The sequence below is a fragment of the Drosophila nasuta genome, chromosome X (genome assembly GCF_023558535.2).
Source record: "Drosophila nasuta strain 15112-1781.00 chromosome X, ASM2355853v1, whole genome shotgun sequence".
Classification (NCBI taxonomy): domain Eukaryota; kingdom Metazoa; phylum Arthropoda; class Insecta; order Diptera; family Drosophilidae; genus Drosophila; species Drosophila nasuta.
In genome coordinates, this window is record NC_083459.1 from 6,242,824 (window position 1) to 6,260,719 (window position 17,896).

The window sequence follows — 17,896 nt, forward strand, 5'->3', positions numbered from 1 at the left end:
TCCGCTTGCTGCTGATTTATGTTCGCCTGGTATTTCACCTGCTGGCATGACACTTTTTCGAAGTTCATGGTGACGTTGAGGGCCCAACAACAACAAAGAGTACAACAAATGCAATAATTACAACAACAATAACTACAAAAAAGCAATAATAACAACAACAGCAATTGCAAACAGGATAACAATTGCTGAGAGCTTAGCTCTCACAGTTCCACATTGTGGAACGTATGTGGATCCTAAGCAAGTGACTTTCTGTATGGCAACTTACTACGTACTTCTGCTGGCCTGGTAGAATATTTCGAATATGTATTTGTACAGGCCATTCTTACTTTCCTTACTTGCCTTGTGGATCGTGTGTGGATCCCAAGCAAATGCTTTTTAGTTTCTTTGCTTTCTGCTGTTAATGACTTTCTACATGGCAACTTGCTACTTATCTCTGGTGGCCTGGTAGAATATGCTTGACTTTTAGTGCTTGCTTGTCTTTTAGTGGCTAAATAAAAAGCTTTTTATTATTATTTGTATTAATACATGTGCAAATATATATTTTTAATATGATATAAATACTTAATGAAAGAAATAACTTATTATAATTAAAACGAAGCTATTAATTCTGAGGACTGAAATTAAAGAGTTACAATAAAAATATATTTATTTATATATATAAAACGAACTTGTTTGTTCAGCTATCATTAGTATTTTTGCGGAAAATACTAAAAATAAAATTAAACTTTGAGCTTTTGCTTAATTGACCTTAGTAAATCTTAATTTAAAAAGCACTCACGAATGCTCTATTTAAATGTATATTTATAGATGAACTACAATTTCTAGAGAGCTACAAATTTACATGTATTTTATTGAATACAAACAGTTAGGTTATATTTAGAGCTAAAAATCTGGCCTAAGTTTGCATGACCGAGCTAATAATGAAATTTATGCTTTGCTGATAGCCGCTATAGATTATCGGAATGCGGATCGCGAGCAAGTGTGGAGAGAGCAGCTTCTTATCAACAAAGCGAATGGGAGAGCACAATTCTAATTGACGTGACATTGAATGCCCTACTGTCAATACAACAGATGAGCGAAAAAGTGAGTGAGAGAGAGAGAGAGAGAGAGCGCAGCCTAGAGATAAAGCTTAATCCAAAACGAAAGCTCACTGTGGATCAGGTCCGATGATGATAAGATGCGATGGTAAACACACAGCCAATAGACGCAGTTCACTTGCCACTGCTTTCTTTTAAGACGATTCAATTGTGAAAAGTTTCCGCTACTGTTCAATACATTAATAATAATAATGTGGGCCGATCTGAGCAATAAAGTGATATTGGTAACCGGAGCCGGCGCTGGTATTGGTCAGGCCTTAGTTCAGCAATTGGCCAAAGTGGGCGCCACTGTGATCGCCGTGGCACGCAACGAACAGCAGCTGCAGGAGCTGGTTGCCTTCGATAAGGAGCACATTAAGCCGCTGCTGCTCGATCTGTCCGATTGGGAGAATGTGCACAAGGTATTGTCATCGAAGCAGGTGCCTCAGCTGGATGGTTTGGTTAACAATGCCGGTGTGGCCATCATTAAACCATTCGAGCAGCTGAGCGAAGCTGATTTCGATACGTAAGTGTACAAATAATAATACGATAAAGTTGGCTAGAATTTCTATATATACAACATAAGAGAAACTATAACCGGTTTAATGAAAAATGTTGCTTCCACATTCTTGAGACACTTGCAGTTGATTTGAATCAATCAGTATAAAATAGTTTTGATCGGATTTTAATTTCTCATATTTAAATGCATTTTTTATACCCATTGCATATAGGCTAGAAGGGTACAGGAGGAAGGGTAACAGACAGAAGAAGGCACCTCCGACCCCACAATAATAACTAAAGGTCTTTATGATTCCACAAAATTTGCGATCAGATAAAAAGTGTAGAAGTTATTCAACAAATTCGTTTTGTATGGGGAAAAACGCCAACTTACTTAGTCTTAGTAGCTTTGGCTGACAATCTGGTATATTTTGGTATATATAGTATATTTTTAGTATTTTTGCATTATATTAATTATGTATATATTAAGAATATTACCGCACTGTTTTGCTTTTATTCGAATTTTGTAGCGGGTATCTCGCAGTCTAACACACTCAACTGTAGCTTTCTTGCTTGTTTTTGTTTTATCTTTGAACTAGCTTTAATCTTTTGACTATTAGACAATTCAACTTAAACAATGTTATCCGAAATGTTATCGTTTTGCCAAATTCTTGCTGGTCGATATTCACTGTACTGTAATATTATAACATTTACTTATTTCCTCTATCCTTGCAGTCACTTTGATGTCAACATCAAGGCCGTGTTCAGTGTCACCCAAGCGTTGTTGCCCAAACTGCGCGATGGCAGCACCATTGTTAACGTCTCCTCGATAGCCGCATCTCGCAGTTTTGCTGGCCACACGGCTTACAGTGCCACCAAGGCGGCCGTGGACTCGCTCACCAAGTCGCTGGCCTTGGAGTTGGGACCGCGACGCATTCGTGTGAATTCCGTCAATCCAACCGTTGTGCTGACTCGCATGGGACGCGACAATTGGTCAGAGCCATCGAAGAGCGGTCCACTGTTGGCCCACATACCGCTGAATCGTTTCTGTGAGGTGCACGAAGTGACCGATGCCATTGGCTATCTGCTGAGCGAGAAATCCAGCTTTGTCAATGGCCATCACATCAATCTCGAGGGCGGTTACTCTGTCTCTTAATAAAATCTATACTCCATCATATGTGCAAAAGTAATTCCAATTAAAGTGTTTCTGGTAATTGTGTACTCGTATTTTTATTACTGCAATTTCGTAGGCCACACTAAGTCCTACACTTATTCTCACATTAGAAACACACAAAAAAAAGAAAAGGTAAATATGGTTATCGAATAGAAACGACTTAAATGTCTAAATTAACAACGATCTGCTATCATTTGAATCGTGTACATATTGATATTATGTACATGTTGATTATATATGATGTAGATATTGCGTTTTGGGAACTTGAAAACGTAATCGAAATCTTGGCGCCTCCTGTTGCTGCTCGTCCTCCTCTGCCTCCGCCTCCGCCTCCAGCTGTTGATGCTGCCCTCAGGTGCACACTTTGCCCTGTTGCCCGCCCTGCAGTTGTTGATGCTGCTTCTTTTCGCGTTCGCGTCTTCGCAACTTCTTGCGCCGTCGATCGATCACCGCCAACTCGCCCTTAATCGAATTGTAAGCCTTGCGCAAATCCTGAATCTGCTTACGCAATATCAATATGCACTGCTCAGCGCTAAGCGATGGATCTGCAACAATAAAGAGACAGTTTAGTAGAGTTTCATTTTGCAATTTTGTATCTTTATACTTACCCAACTCGACGAGGAAGTTGTAGGGACAGGGACGAACTCCGGAGGCAGTGACCACAACTTGTTGCTGCTGTTGCAATTGTTGTTGTTGCTGTTGCAGTTGTTGCTGCTGTTGCTGCTGCTGTTGTTGTTGCTGCTGCTGTTGCAGTTGCTGCTGCTGTGCTTGCGGCAACAGTTGTTGACGTCCGCTTTGTCGTTGTGTCGTCACAACGTTATCCGAATTATCATCTGTATCCGAACCAGCTGCGAACAAATTGTACAAAAATTTATCATTAATTATGATTAATTCACATGCGAACTTTATGGAACTTTTATGGGTTCATATGGAAAGTTTATGGCATTCTCATATATGGGCTTAATTTGCACAAATCGTAGAGGGGAATGCAAAGAAGTATTCTAATAGTATTTCTGAATAGGTGTAATGTTGAATTAAATTCAGAAAACAATTCTTGAATAAAATAGAAACTACTTTTATATTAATGAATTGATATGGAATACCAATATGATGAATCTAAATTATAAGCTATTATTGGATTTGCTATGAATATTTTTAGAAAACTTCATAAACTCGAAACAAATTCTCTTAAAACAATTCAAATTTCAAATTGTTTAATTACAATAATGGAATTTTATTCAAACTAAAACTAGCATCTAAAAATAAGAAATTTATATTTTTTTTGCCAAATTATTGTGGAATCGAAAATTACTTTCGCTATAGAGAAGTTAGAACTTGGCAAATTTGACACTTTATAAAAAAGGATGATTTCTGCATAATATCTTATTAAAATATGGAAACTAACTTAGAAGAATTTCATATTTGGAAGCTAACGTATAGTGATCTCGCACTATTGACATTTTTATTTCTTTTTTTATAACCAAATTTGAATCAATTCCAACTTAAACATTGAAGTATAAAAGTTGAAAATAAGATATATTGGATTGTATATTTTTTGGCAAATGAATGCAGAATCGAAAATTATATACTTAAAAGATAAGTTAGAAGTTAGCAATTTCTATACTTCCTAATATATTCGTTCTACATAATATATACATACAAAATGGAAACTAAAAAGAAGTTTCGTATTTGAAAACTAATTAAATACTGAATCTAAGACTAAAATCTCTTTTTGAGAGAAGTTTTTATCCGAATAAATGAAATTTCACAAATATTATCATTAATTTAGTGTAATAAATAATACAATTCCATATTGCAATGAGATAAGATGAGATTGTATAGAGAAGTTTCACAGTTTGAAGTAATATAAAATGAAGTTTATATTTGTAGGATATTAAAAATTCTTTCCTTAGAGAGGTGTCAAACATTTGTATCGAACAATTTCCACTGCAGTTTTAGCAACAGTGAAGCTTCTTTAAAATGCATCTTAAAAGGAATCTACTTCTATGGAGACTTGCAAACTCACCCGTTGTGGCTGTTGTTTTGCGCATGTTGCTCAAATGCTGTCGACGTCTCTTCTGCATCTCGCAGCTGCTCAACTGTCCAGCGGCCGCGGAGGAGGAGGAGGCGGTGGCTGTTGCATTCGACGCATTCGCATCGGAAGCCTTGGTGCGCGGTCGCTTGCGTCGGCCAGCCAGCGATGTGTTGCTCTCCAATACGCTCTCGGCATATTTCTTGGCTGCGCTTAACATGCTGCTGCTGCCGGTCTCCTCGCTGCTGTCATCCTGACTCGCTGGTGATTCCGGTGAACTGCGCGACGGCGACGGCACACTTGCGGCTGCTGTTGCTGCGCCTGTGGCTGTTGCTGCAGTGGTTGCGGCCGGAGCAGCGGTTGCAACAGCAGCCGAAATCGTTGGCTGCACATGCGTGGCGCGTGGTGAACGCGGCGCTGGCTCCGGCGTCAATGGAGTGATGCCCGATATGGAGAGCACTGAGCTGGCTGAACTGACAGCAACGGCAGCAGCTGGTGTTGTTGGTATAGCTGCGGCAATAACATTGCTACTGCTGATGGAGGCAACAATCGGTTCGTCCTTGGTGCTGTAGTTGGGCGCCGGGCTACCGGGAATTGTCTCCTCGCACAGCAGATTGATGGCCGCCTCGTTGTGGCTGGGATCGCTGATCAACGGACTGCTGGCAGCGGGAGAAACATGCATGGGCATGTCCTTCTCCTTCACGGGTTGGAGGACAAATGGACGTGGCAACGGTGACGAGGCAACTGCCGCTGACGACGATGTTGTTGAGAAGAGCGAGTTGCCTTTAGCCAGCTCTGCGCCAGCTGCCACAACACTCGCATCCATTTGTTGCATGGGACTGAGCTGTGCGGGGCAAGGTTTCAGCAACAGTTGCTGCTGCGCTGTGCTGCTGGCTGCCGTCGCATCCACATCAGCAACAGCCAAAGGTGATGGCGGCACTTTCGTTGGCTCCGTCTTAGGCGATGCTGGGCTACTAATTCCGCTGCTGCTGCCGCCGGCTGCGCTTGGACTGTGACGCAGGGCAACGACCACGGAGGCGGGTATTTCGGGGAGCACAATGGGCACATAGATGGGCATGATCGGTGAGATTGTGCCAGGCGGTGTTGCAGCTGCTGCTGCTGCTCCTCCTCCGGCTGTTGGCGTCCGCGAAAGCAGACGTGGCATTGGCTTCAGTGCAATCGGTGCTGCAACGCCGCTCAACTGCTGTTTGCTGCTGCCGGTGGCCTCGAGTTTGACGGGCGCACTGCCCGACAGACTGTCGGAGGCGGTGGACATGGGACTCTTCAGGTCACTGATAATGCTCGGCTCCTCGACCATCACATCCTCGATCACCAGCCGCTGCTCCGAATCGGTGCTGTCCATCGACTCGTCGGAGAAACTTTGCGGCGCCGTCGCCGTCACCGGCGGAGTGCCCGCTGTTGAGGAGGCCAACGATTGGCCGGCGACGGGTGTTTTTCGCTGCTGTATGGCGCACTCGAGCTTCTGGATGGTCTCGGTGAGTTCGCTGTTCTTCGCCGTCAGCGAGGCGTCCAATATGGACTTGGTCTCGGGGCTGTTGCTGCTGCTGGTGCGATGATTGAGATCACTCAACACACCTGGCGTCAGGATCTTGAGGGGTTCGCTAATCAGTTGCAGATTCAGCAAGCTGCTCAGCTCAAGTTGCTTCAAGTTGGCGGCTTGCGGCAATGTTTGTGGCGATGGTTGCGGCTGCTGCTGCTGTTGTTGTGTTGCTGGCTCTGTTTCTTTCTCTGCTGCGTTGCTGCTGCTGCTGGTGTCCGCCTGACTCTTGCTCTTGCTCTGCTCGACCTCCTCCTTCTTCTGGCTAATGGCCTTGAGCACCTTATCCGCTATCGAACTTGGTTTCTGCTCATACTTTACCGCATCGAGATCGAAGGGACCCGCAGTGCCGGCGAGCAAGATTTTCACATTCTCCAGCTTCTCCAGTTTGTTGTCCTTGTTCGATTCACCGGAACTGTAGCCGCTGCCCTCGTTCGAGGTGCTCAACTCAAACACGTTGCGTGTCTCCATGAAGGGACTGCCAACAATCGATTGCTGTTGCTGCTGTTGTGTTGTCTTGGTCACGCCCATTGCTTGCGGTGGTGTGCTTAACTTGGGCGAGACAGCAACCACGCCAGCTGTTGGTGTAGCAGCAATTGGTGCTCCTACTGTGGCAGCATTCGCTGGCGGTGTTGCTGGCGTCGTCGGTGGCTGCAGTGCATCGGTGAGAACGCGCGTTGTCTCCTGCACAGTTTGTGCCAACTCCTCGTTGAGTGCGGTGATATTCAGATTGAAGCTCGGCGATTTGCGCAGCACATCGAAGGGCGTCGCATGTCCGGGTGTCAGTTGTGTGACGCCAACTGTTGCTGCTGTCGCTGTTGTTGGTGCCACCTTTGCAGGCGTTGCTTTCACGCTGCTGCCACTTGTGGTTGCCGTTGCTGGTTGCTGCTGTTGTTGCTGTTCGAGCTTGGGCATCTTTGGCTTGTTGTCGGGTGCCGTCAACGTGGCTTCCTTAAGTGGCGAACCGCGTTTCTTGAGCTTGCACGGCGTTGCCACAAAACCAGAGGCAGCAGCACCAGCAACAGCCACAGTTGATGTTGCTGTTGTTGCTGTCGCTGTTGTGGCCGCTGCTGCTGCTGCACCCGTTGTGGTTGTTGTTGTCGTCACATCAGCCATGCTCTGCATCATTGCACTCAGCTTCAAGTTGTGCTTGCGTTGCGTATCAAAGTTGCCGGCGACATTGCTGCTGCCGCTGCTTGTTGGCGTTGCGCCGGCAATCACCGAGGCAGCGACGCCACCGCTGCTGCCACCACCGACAACCATCGATGTCATGGGCGAGATGCGTTTCTCGAACTCAAAGGGTTCCGTGTCCTTGAACTCGTACACATCCGACGACAGCAATTTGATGCCGCTGGCAATGTTGCTGCTGCCGACGTTGATGTTGCTGCTGCTGCTGTTGGCGCCACTGTTGCCGCTGCTGTATTTGGACTCCTTGCCCGCCACAGCTGATGTTGTGGCCGTGATGCCGCTGCTAATCTCCAGTTTGCTCATGTCAGGCAACGATCGGGTAGCTGAGGAGCTGCTCACGCTGACTGTCGTGATCGCCGAGCTGTTGCTGCTCGAGCAGAAGGAGCTCGACGATGAACTGGAGCTGGAGGGTGAGCACACGGCGGGTGATTCCAATTGCGTTGCCACCGGGCTGCCCTTCTTCAGCAGCTCCATCTTTTTGAAGATCGATATCGAGCTGCCAGTTGCCCCCGCTGCTGATGTTGATGTTGTTGTTGCTCCTCCGCCAGCTGCTTCGGTTTTGCGCAGCGGCTTCTCCACAATCACCGAGGTGCACTTGCTGCCGCTGGCCGTGAAGCGAGCGGGAGCAATCAGCAGCGAGCTGCTCGTCGACGCTGTCGTTGGCTTGATGTCCGCACCACTGTGGAAGGGTTTCGTTTGTGGCTCCTCCTTGGGCTCCGTTTTGAAGGCGCTCGGTTTGCTGTCGCCCGTTGATGTCTCATGCTTGATTGGCAGCTGTTCGGCTTGTTCCTTCTTGATGATTGTCTCGCCTGGCTCCAGTTTGGTCTTCTCCAGACTCGACTTTGACTTGATGCGATAGTCAACCTTCTCGGATGATTGCGAATCCTCGTCGAGGTACGAATCTGTTTCTGAGGACTGCTCAGTGGAGCTGCCCGTCTTGGGCTCTTGCTTGCCAGCAACAACCGTTGCTGTCGCTGATGTTGCTGTTGTGTTTGCATCGCCTGGTTCGCTCTTGATGGCAGCATCCTTACGATCCAAGAGTTGTGGCTGAAAACCTTTCAGCTCCGAGCGTATCTCGCTGAGATCATAGTCGCGACCTTTGCTCGCTGCAGCAGCAGTTGATGCGGCAGCTGTGGTTGCTGCTGCTGCTGCTGTTGTAGTTGCTGCACTGCCGCTGCTCAGCGCACGATTGCCGGCGCGTTGTCGCTGCACGGGCGTTGAGGGTTGCTGTGCTGTGGACTGCGCCTGCTGCTTACTTGGCGGCATTTCGTCATCCTCATCCTCGCTGCCATCGCTGCCGCTGTTGTGGGCCAAACGAGCCGATGCAACCTTCTTGGCCATTGCGGCTGTTGCCTTGGCAGACTTGCTGGCAAAGCTCTGCTGCTGCTGCAGTTGCTGTTGCTCCTTGGCATTGAGACGCTTCGGGCGACGCACTGGCTCATCGGAATCGGTGTCCGTGTCGCTGGGCATCGATGCATCCGACACATTCGCTGAGACCGAAGCCGATGCTGAGATGCGACGCGGCTGATGCTGATTGCTGCTGCTGCTTGTGGCATGCGGCAATGTGCGAGTGGCACGCTTCTGCTTGAGCTGCGACTGCGATGCGGCTGCTGCTGGGGATTTGGTGCGACTCGAATTGGAGGCCACCGATGAGGGTGTCGTTGAGCGCGGCGGCATTGAATCGCTGCGTCCGCGACCCCGTTTGCTGCTCGTCAACGTGGGCGTGGCTGGCGTCGATGCCGGTGTCTTGCCTAGACTCTGCAGCGAGCCGCCACCAGGTGGCTGCTGCTGCTGTTGTTGTTGCTCGGATGATCCACCAACTGTTGCTGCACCTCCGGCAGACTTGCCGGGACCATCCTTGGGCTGCAATCCGCTGCCCGCTGTAGCCGCATTGCCATTGCCACCGTTGCCATTGCTGCCACCACCGCCGCCGCTTCCACCGGCAGCGGCTGATGAGGAGGAGCCAGCTGCTTGGGCGCTGTTGCCGCCGCTGCCGCTGTTGGCGCTGCTCGTGCTGATGGTGCGCGTCTTCTGCTTGGATCCCTTGGTCAGATTCTCGGCGATGCGTTCGCGGGGCACCCATTCGTCGTAGCGATTATTCCAGCCGGTGTAGTGCACCAGATACATGGGCACACCGCGCTGCACGCTAATCTCGATGACCTTTGCCTCGTACGTGCTGCCATGGGAGCTCGGTGACTTCTTCTCGTGGTAATTGACCTTCAACTTGTCACCGATGCCCACTATAAAGTCGCCCGTGTCAATTTTCTCAACACTCGTCTCGTCCTTTTTGCGCTTGCCGCGTTTCTCGTCGCCTTTCTCCACCTGCTTGCGCTGCTGATGTTTCTCCTTCTTCGACGTCGATGACGATGCCGACGACGACGATGTCGATGCAGCTGCTGCTGCTGTCGCTGCTGCTGTTCCTCCTGATGAAGTAGTTGTTGCTGCTGTTGTTGTTGTTGTTGCTGCTGCAGCTGTTGCTGTTGTTGTGGATGTTGTCGTTGCACTGGATCCGCCTGTTGCTGACGACGCTGCAGCTGTTGTTGATACTGTTGCTGCTCCTGTTGTTGTTGCTGTCGTTGTTGTTGTGCTTGATGTTGTTGTTGCCGCTGCTGTTGTTGTTGCTGTCGCTGCTGCAGTCGCTGCCGCCGCTGCGGACGACGTTGTTGTTGTTGTTGCTGCAGACGCTGCACGGGTTAGAAAGAGATGAATGCATATTAATAACACTGAACAGATAATCGGTCTGTCTCTTTCGCATACGCAAATGTATATTGCGGGTATTCGCAAATTAATCGAAGACCAGCAATTAAATTTTATTTAACTTAAGTTGTAAACTACTAATTGTATCTTACGATTATTTATACACATATGTAAAAAAAAATCAAATCATTATTATTAATGAAGTCAATATAATATAATAACAGCTTTGCAGCTTCAAAAATCCCCATTTTATTACTTTGTACTTTTAATTATCAAAAAACCTTTAAAAACCCAAAACGAAATCAGTTAAATAAATTTGTAAAATGTTCAGTTGCATGAAAATAATACAAGTTTGTAGATATTATTAACAAAAAGTGCATTTTTAAATTCAATTCATTGAAGACGCAAATTTTGCCATTTTTGTTTTTGTCTTTGCCAAATGCTAATCGATAACACGCATACATTGTTGCACACTGTCAAACTATCGATAGACCCAGCTCCAAACAGGTGCTTGTGGCGGAGAAGCGAAACGCAAAACGAGAAGGCGAAAACAAAACAAGCAGAGTGAAGAAGACCCCACGACACGCTGTCGTTGCCGGTCGCGACGAGCATTATTTTATTAAGTAGAGATTAGAACAAGTCAGAGATTAAAACGAAAGAAATTGAAATTAAAGCGCTTAGCTTATCGGCAACTAAATTTGATTTGGAGGCCAGGCCCGTTGCCCAAAACAAATAGTGAAAACACACACACAGAGGCGCACTCGTTCACACACACACGCACACAGATAATGCCAGGGGGAGAGAGAGAGAGGAGAGCGGAGATAGCGGCTAACAACAGTGTAAATAGAAGAATTAAGCTCTAAAGTGGCAAAGTGCTGTTTATATAATAACAATAAAACAACATGCGACTGCGACTCCTGAGCCAAGCGAACAGACTGCGATTGTTGCAACGCCAACGTTGGCTGGCCACCACAAGCAGCACAAATCTCGCCCAGCAACAGCAGCAAGGAGAACGCAACGAATCGAGGGGCAAAAGGGATTACAATGGCCTGGTTTATGGCGCCGCAACTTTGGCTGGCATTGGCGCCGGTTTCTTGCTCTTCAATGAACTGGACAAGCCACGTAGCAGCAACAACATCATCACCACAAGCACAGCAACTGTTGCTCCACCAGCTTTAGATGAGGAGGCCACCGCGCGTCTTTGGCACACAACGAAGCGCAACGATTTGCCCGTCTACAGCGTCGATGAGGTGAGCAAACACAACACCGCCGAGACTGGTATTTGGATCACCTATGGCCTGGGTGTCTACGATGTTAGCGAGTTTGCACCCAATCATCCGGGTGGCGATAAGATTATGATGGCAGCCGGCAGCGCCATCGATCCCTTCTGGGCCATCTTTCAGCAGCACAACACGCTCGAGGTGCTGCAACTGCTTGAGGGCTTTCGCATTGGCAATCTGCCGCAGTTGGAAGCCGCGCCTGTGGAGTTGGAGCATGATTCACCGTGGTCACAGGAGCCGAAACGTCATGCGTTGCTGAAGCCAACGAGTGAGCGGCCCTTCAATGCGGAGCCACCGATTGCGATGCTCTCGGAGAAATTCCTGACGCCCAACGAGTATTTCTATGTGCGCAATCATTTGCCGGTGCCCACGCTGCAGCCCGAGGACTACGAGCTGGAACTGGAGGTGGAGGCGGGCGAAGGGCAGAAGGAGCTGAAGCTGAGCTTTGCGGAGATCAAGGCGCTGCCCAAGCACTCGGTCACAGCGGCCATTATGTGCGGTGGCAATCGACGCTCCGAGATGACCAAAGTGAAGCCGGTGAAAGGTGAGTCAAGAGACGATCTAAAGAGACGATAATCGAACTCATCTATCTCTCTTATTTCAGGTCTGTCATGGGGCGCTGGCGCCGTGGGCAATGCCAAGTGGTCAGGTGCGCGCCTTTGCGATGTTTTGCGTCAGCTGGGCGTTCAGCCACACGAGCAACTTCATGTGATATTCGAGGGTGCTGACTTGGATCCCACATCGCATCCGTATGGCGCCTCCATACCGCTGTCCAAGGCACTCGATCCACGCGGCGATGTGCTGCTCGCCTACGAGATGAACGACCAGCCACTGAGCCGGGATCACGGCTTTCCCATACGCGTAATTGTCCCAGGCACCGTCGGGGCACGCAACGTCAAGTGGCTGACACGCATCATTGTCGCCGATCACGAGAGCGATTCGCATTGGCAGCAAAATGATTACAAGGGCTTCAGTCCCAGCACCGATTGGGATACGGTTGACTTTAGCAAATCGCTGGCCATTCAATCGATGCCCGTCACCTCGGCCATTTGCAGTCCCATGCCCGAGGAACACGTGAAGGTCGATGGCGACGGATTCATCACGGCTCGGGGTTACGCTTGGAGTGGCGGTGGACGTCGAATTGTGCGTGTGGATCTGACAAGCGATGGAGGAAAAACATGGCATGTGGCCGAGCTGGAGCAGGAGGATTTGCCCGATGGCCGACACTATGGCTGGTCGCTATGGACAGCGCGTTTGCCCATCAGCGCCGAGCAGCGACAGACGCAATCGGTGGAGTTGTGGGCCAAGGCCGTGGACTCGGCTTACAATGTGCAGCCGGAAGCCTTTGAGCACATCTGGAATTTGAGGGGTGTGCTCGCCAATGCCTATCACAAGGTCAAAGTGAAGCTAGTCTAAGCTGATCAATTAACAATTTAAGCAAGCAAACAAACAACGCGATTAACGACAAATGTGAAATTAATCTGAAATTATGTGCATCACAAACTGTTTTTTTTAGATTCGACAGTTTTGTAACTAAATATGTGAATATTTTTCATAAGACACTTTACACTTTTAGAAAATTAAAGACGTTTCAAAAAGAGAAAAACGTCAGTGAAATTATAATTATGAAAGTGAAATTATATGCATCACAAACTATTTTTTTAGATTCGACAGTTTTGTAAAAAAAAAATATGATTATTTTTCATAAGAAAATTTACACTTTTTTGGTTTTCAAACTAGACGACTAGAAAAAGGGAAAACCATAAGTAAAATTAAAATTATGAATGTGAAATTAATTTGAAATTATGTGCATCACAAACAATTATTTAAGATTCGACTATTTTGTAAATAAATATATGAATTTCATTCATAAGACAATTTACACTTAAATTGCTTTACAGTCAAGTTAAAACGTTTTATAAGATTGAAGTTTTGTTTAAAGACGATTCAGAAAGGAAATAAAAACAATTGAAATTACAATTACACATGTGAAATTAATATGAAATTTTAGTTTCAACTGTTTTGTAAATAAAAATGAATATTTTTATAAATTAATTGAACTTGGACTTCAAAATATTTTCAACAAATATGTAAATAGGTGAAGCATTATCAACGTAAATTTAAAGAGTTGAATCTAAGAAACTGTCAACTGATTTATAGTTTACAAAACAAGCAAATCGATCAACGAATAATGACAAATGTGAAATTAATTCGATATTAAGAGTTCTTGTAAATAAATTTTAACGTTGTTAAAAAAAAGATACCAATTTAGTTTAACTTAAAATACTTCTACGTCATTAGATTGAAGTTGGTTTAAAGACAACCCAAAAAAAGTAAGAAAGCTACAATCGAGTGTTCTCGACTGTGAGACACTCGCTACTCAATAAGAACAAAACAGTGCGGTATTGCTCATAAAATATACCTAATTAATGTACTGAAATATTGATGTACTACTATAATCAAAATATACCAGATTATCCATTTCGAATAAAAGTTTAACTTATATTGCTTCTATGTTCAACAAATCATATTAAAAAAAAGACAACAACAAAATATATAAAACTTAAGAGACTGAGTTGAAAAGAAAAAAAACTTTTCAATACTCCTGTCATCCGCTTAATAAATTACATTTAAGGAACGCAGTCGGTTTGTTTTTGAAAACTTAGCAGGCTGTTAGAAAATATACGCTGTGAACATTCTCTAGCTAGCATCTAAAATAACAATTCCTTATAAACTTTGCAATTGGAGCAGACAAAAATTACAAATCACATATATAAGGTTAACAACTTGAGAATCGTTGAAGAGGAACTTGCGAAGCTACAAGTTAATTCAAATCTCACTTTTGAGAATCACTGATAAGGGATTGCATTTTGAACATCACTGAAGACTGGAAGTGTCCTCTAGACACATAGTATTTAGTACTTTTGGAATCTACACGCCACTTCAATAACTTCAACTCTAATGACTAGCAAGACGGTGAGTAAAGCTTTGTAGAGTCGATAATGATGTTTATAGTTGAGTCGGTCAATTAGGGCACTATGAGGTATAAATATTTTTTGCAGTCTTTGGGATCTGTTACATTTCATATTTTTTTAAGAATTTAAATGCAAGAGAGAATTGAGTTGAATTCAATTAAGACTTGGTCTCTAAGGTTCTACATCTATTGATTGGTCAAGGCAACAATGTTGTTCTTTTGCCGTACCTAAGCTTAACTTAAGACTGCACAAATTCATTGATCACTCACCCGCTGTTGGCGAAACATCGCGACTTCGCTGCGCCTCTGTTGCAGCCTTGCTGGCTGCATTGCTGCCCCCGGGATTGGGCTCCTTATCGATGCTGTTGCGTGTGACGGCAGCTGCTCTGATCTTGGACAATGGCACATCGGCCTCGGCATCCTTGCTGCTTGCCGAGGCTGCAGCAGCGGCGGCTGCTGTTGTGGCGTTTGCTGTTGCAGTGTTTGCGGCTGCTGCGGCAGCTGTTGATGCAGTTGAAGCTGTTGCGCTGCTGCTGCTGCTGTTGGCATTCGAGGCGGAGGAGGAGGATGAGGTGGCTGCTGCGGCAGCTGCTGATGATGTGCTCGCTGCTGCTGCTGATGATTTCTCGGTGGTCTTCTCCTCATACTTCTCCACAAGACTCTTCACTTTGCCACTGCTGGCTGCGGATGCTTTGCGTTGCTTCTTCACCGGCTCGACAACGACACTCGATTCGCTTGTGTTCTCCGATTCCTCGGCCGCCGACTGCGATGCCGTTGAAGCTGCACGCGCTGGCGTCGAGGCGGCAGCTGAAGTCGATGCAGCCGCGGCAGCTGCTGCACTTGATGTTGAGGAACTGCTGCTGGCCAAAGCGGCAGCTGTTTGATTGGCCACCGCCAGTTTGCTAATCGATTCCATTTTCGAGGTATCCGCGGGTTTGGGCGATGCCACCGAATTGGCACGCACCAGGCTGCGTCCTTTGCTGCGGTTCGAGTTGCGCGACGGCATCAGCATGGAGCAGCCGAGCTTGCGATGGAAATCACCGTAGGGTTGCAGGAATTTCTTGTACGCCTGCTTCACCAGATTCATGACGCTCAGGGTGCAGGGCGTGAAACCCAAACGCACCGCAATCAGCTTCCATTGATTCTTGGCAGTGACACGATTGTAGCCACCGCGTTTCTGCACCGCCCGAAAGAGACGATATAGATCCACATCGCGACTCTGTATTGATGGCACCTTGTTCAACGGTGTGCCACGATCATCCATGTATTTGTACAGCTGAGCGACAAACAAATCCTTCTCCTCATGCGGTTCATCATCGGATGAATCGGAATCGATTTCGCCATCATCATCGCTGGTCAAATTGCTCAACCCAAATAGCGAATCACGATCCCAATGCGCTGGCAGTACGCTGCTATCGAGAAACTCAAGGGCCGCCTGTATGGCCGGACCATCTTGTTTGGTGGACATTTCGCGTGTGAACTCGTTGGCCTCCTTCTTGGGCACCGTGTAGTAGCGTCCATCCTTGAACGAACGCACCAGATACTCGTCCTTGACGCGTATGCGCACCGTTGCCTGGTTGGGTGAATTATTAATGCAGTTCTGCAATTATATTCGAGGGACACCGGCGGATACTTACTTGTTTGCTCACCTGCGCTGTGGGCGCAACCACAAGCGCCGGGAACCATTTCTCTTTGTCCTTCTTCTTCGATTCGGTCTCCACGCACACCACTTTGCCAATGTTCTCCTCCTTCTCGTTGACCACCTCCTTGGCATCGCTTTCGTCATCATCATCGGAGCTGCCATCGTTCAATTGGCCGCGCCTACGTCCGCGTCGGCCGCCCACCACCGGATTGCCAAAGTGTTCGGGATGTGTGAGCGGCAATTGATCGAGTGTTTCGCTTTCATTGAAATGCCGGCCACTCTTCAGGCACAACGCTGTGCGACGCAATGTTGTAATGTCGCCATCGTCAAACACAACCGTGTATTGGGAGCAATCCTGTATCTTTGTAATCGTCGCCTCGACGTATTCCTTGCGATCCGGGTGCCGCACCTCGATGACCGTGCCGACACGCAGTTGTCCGGGTGCCGCTTTGATGGCATCATCGGACACAATCCCAGAGCCGAGACCTTGTTTGTAGGCAACCTTCACTTTAATGTTGCGCACCACTTTGCTGACTTTGGCCTCGCAGAAGGCGCCCTTGTATTTGGCGCTCACCTCGGTGCCCACGGGCAGCGATGGCGGATCGTCCACTTGCTGCAAATTGTACAGTTAGTCAAGTGGAGAAGTTGCTTTGAGTATGGAAAAAACTTACCTGCATTTTTCAATTGTTTTTGTTTTGTTTTGCTGCTACCCCACTTAGTTTAGCACTTGTTGTTGTTGTTGCACATTTTCAGCTCGCAATTGTTATTGTTTGTAACGAGACTCGGAGCTGCTCTTTAACTCTTGCCTTGCCTCCTTTTTTACGTTATAGCTTTGCTTTTCCTTTACGTTTGCCTTTCCCCCCTCAAAAGGGGTGGGGGACGGTTACCTTTTTGCCGCGTTGCGTGTTCGTATTGACTTTCTTTTAACCGCTCGATTGCTATTTTTACTATTGCACAGTGCACATGCAGTGCTGCAGCGGTTTTCCTTAATTTGTTATACGATTAGTGTTTGTCTTAATATTTTGGCGCAAGTTTAATGTGAAATTTTCGTTTTCTGCTACATTTGCGTTGTTTAGCGTCGCCCAATGAATGTTGGGCTTAGTGGTGGTAAAACATCGTCAACCCTATTCGATATATCGATGCTTTCTCCAGTTTTTGCAATAATCGATTACTGTTATCGTGGATATTGCCGCCAATTAAAAATCATTTTTATAAATTATTTATTATTATACCAAAATAAAAAAGAATTTGTTAAACATTTTTTTTAATAAGTGTTTAATTGATCGGTGCTAAAATTGTTTAGATATGCGGAGTTTTACGCTGTGCGGATGATATACCAAATATTCCCCATAGCTGCCACCCTGTTTCACTTCTTATGGTATACCAAAAGGCGGGCTCTTTTAAGCAGCCTGTTATTTTCGAGATTTTCATAGCTCTGTGTTCATGAATTAGACTTTAATTTAATTATTTAAATTCATTGGAAGAATAAAACTATTACACTTTTGATATATAATTTACAATCAAATGCTTGGGACATATTTTCTAACTAATTATGTATTTAAAAGAATCTATTCAAATGTTGTATGATATTTCGATACAACTCTGTTAACTCACTGTACAACTGCGTTATCGATAAGTCATAAGAGCAATAATTTTTCAAGGAAAGTGGCAACGCCATGACAGATATTCACTCAATGCAATGCTCTCAATTTTCACTCAACGATTGAGTGATTTTTTTTTATGGGCAACTGTTGCGCGCGCGTGATGCGGAAGCACT

General features: G+C 46.3%; 3 protein-coding genes and 1 long non-coding RNA gene across 4 annotated transcripts in view; 3 read left to right on the top strand and 1 right to left on the bottom strand.

Annotated features, from left to right (window-relative positions):
• The first annotated feature begins 1,182 nt into the window (after nucleotides 1-1,182).
• Nucleotides 1,183-2,795, top strand: LOC132797310 (L-xylulose reductase). The gene is made up of 2 exons (XM_060808984.1): nucleotides 1,183-1,602; nucleotides 2,310-2,795. The coding sequence occupies exons 1-2, from the start codon at nucleotides 1,289-1,291 to the stop codon at nucleotides 2,728-2,730; spliced, it is 735 nt and encodes a 244-aa protein (XP_060664967.1). The 5' UTR covers nucleotides 1,183-1,288; the 3' UTR covers nucleotides 2,731-2,795.
• On the bottom strand, nucleotides 2,790-17,205 carry LOC132797305 (pneumococcal serine-rich repeat protein). The gene is made up of 6 exons (XM_060808980.1): nucleotides 16,791-17,205; nucleotides 16,115-16,732; nucleotides 14,748-16,050; nucleotides 4,775-10,210; nucleotides 3,357-3,596; nucleotides 2,790-3,293 (listed from the first exon to the last, which is right to left on the bottom strand). Exons 1-6 carry the CDS (start codon nucleotides 16,794-16,796, stop codon nucleotides 3,100-3,102), a joined length of 7,797 nt encoding a protein of 2,598 aa, XP_060664963.1. The 5' UTR covers nucleotides 16,797-17,205; the 3' UTR covers nucleotides 2,790-3,099.
• LOC132796318 (sulfite oxidase, mitochondrial) lies at nucleotides 10,747-13,910 on the top strand. The gene is made up of 2 exons (XM_060807457.1): nucleotides 10,747-12,047; nucleotides 12,108-13,910. Exons 1-2 carry the CDS (start codon nucleotides 11,126-11,128, stop codon nucleotides 12,917-12,919), a joined length of 1,734 nt encoding a protein of 577 aa, XP_060663440.1. The 5' UTR covers nucleotides 10,747-11,125; the 3' UTR covers nucleotides 12,920-13,910.
• LOC132797311 (uncharacterized) overlaps nucleotides 14,182-17,896 on the top strand; it is a 41,059-nt gene continuing 37,344 nt past the window's right edge. The window contains exon 1 of the long non-coding RNA XR_009633648.1: nucleotides 14,182-14,479. This is a non-coding gene — a long non-coding RNA (uncharacterized LOC132797311). The remainder of the gene's footprint in view (nucleotides 14,480-17,896) is intronic.

Bases quoted from the DNA above. Each gene is read 5' to 3' on its own strand.
- LOC132797310 (XM_060808984.1), top strand. From the start codon at position 1,289: ATGTGGGCCGATCTGAGCAATAAAGTGATATTGGTAACCGGAGCCGGC. The intron at 1,603-2,309 runs GTAAGTGTACAA...CTATCCTTGCAG, and splicing joins AGCGAAGCTGATTTCGATAC to TCACTTTGATGTCAACATCA.
- LOC132796318 (XM_060807457.1), top strand. From the start codon at position 11,126: ATGCGACTGCGACTCCTGAGCCAAGCGAACAGACTGCGATTGTTGCAA. The intron at 12,048-12,107 runs GTGAGTCAAGAG...CTCTTATTTCAG, and splicing joins CAAAGTGAAGCCGGTGAAAG to GTCTGTCATGGGGCGCTGGC.
- LOC132797305 (XM_060808980.1), bottom strand. The intron at 10,211-14,747 runs GTGAGTGATCAA...TAACCCGTGCAG, and splicing joins CGATGTTTCGCCAACAGCGG to CGTCTGCAGCAACAACAACA. The intron at 3,294-3,356 runs GTAAGTATAAAG...TTATTGTTGCAG, and splicing joins CAACTTCCTCGTCGAGTTGG to ATCCATCGCTTAGCGCTGAG.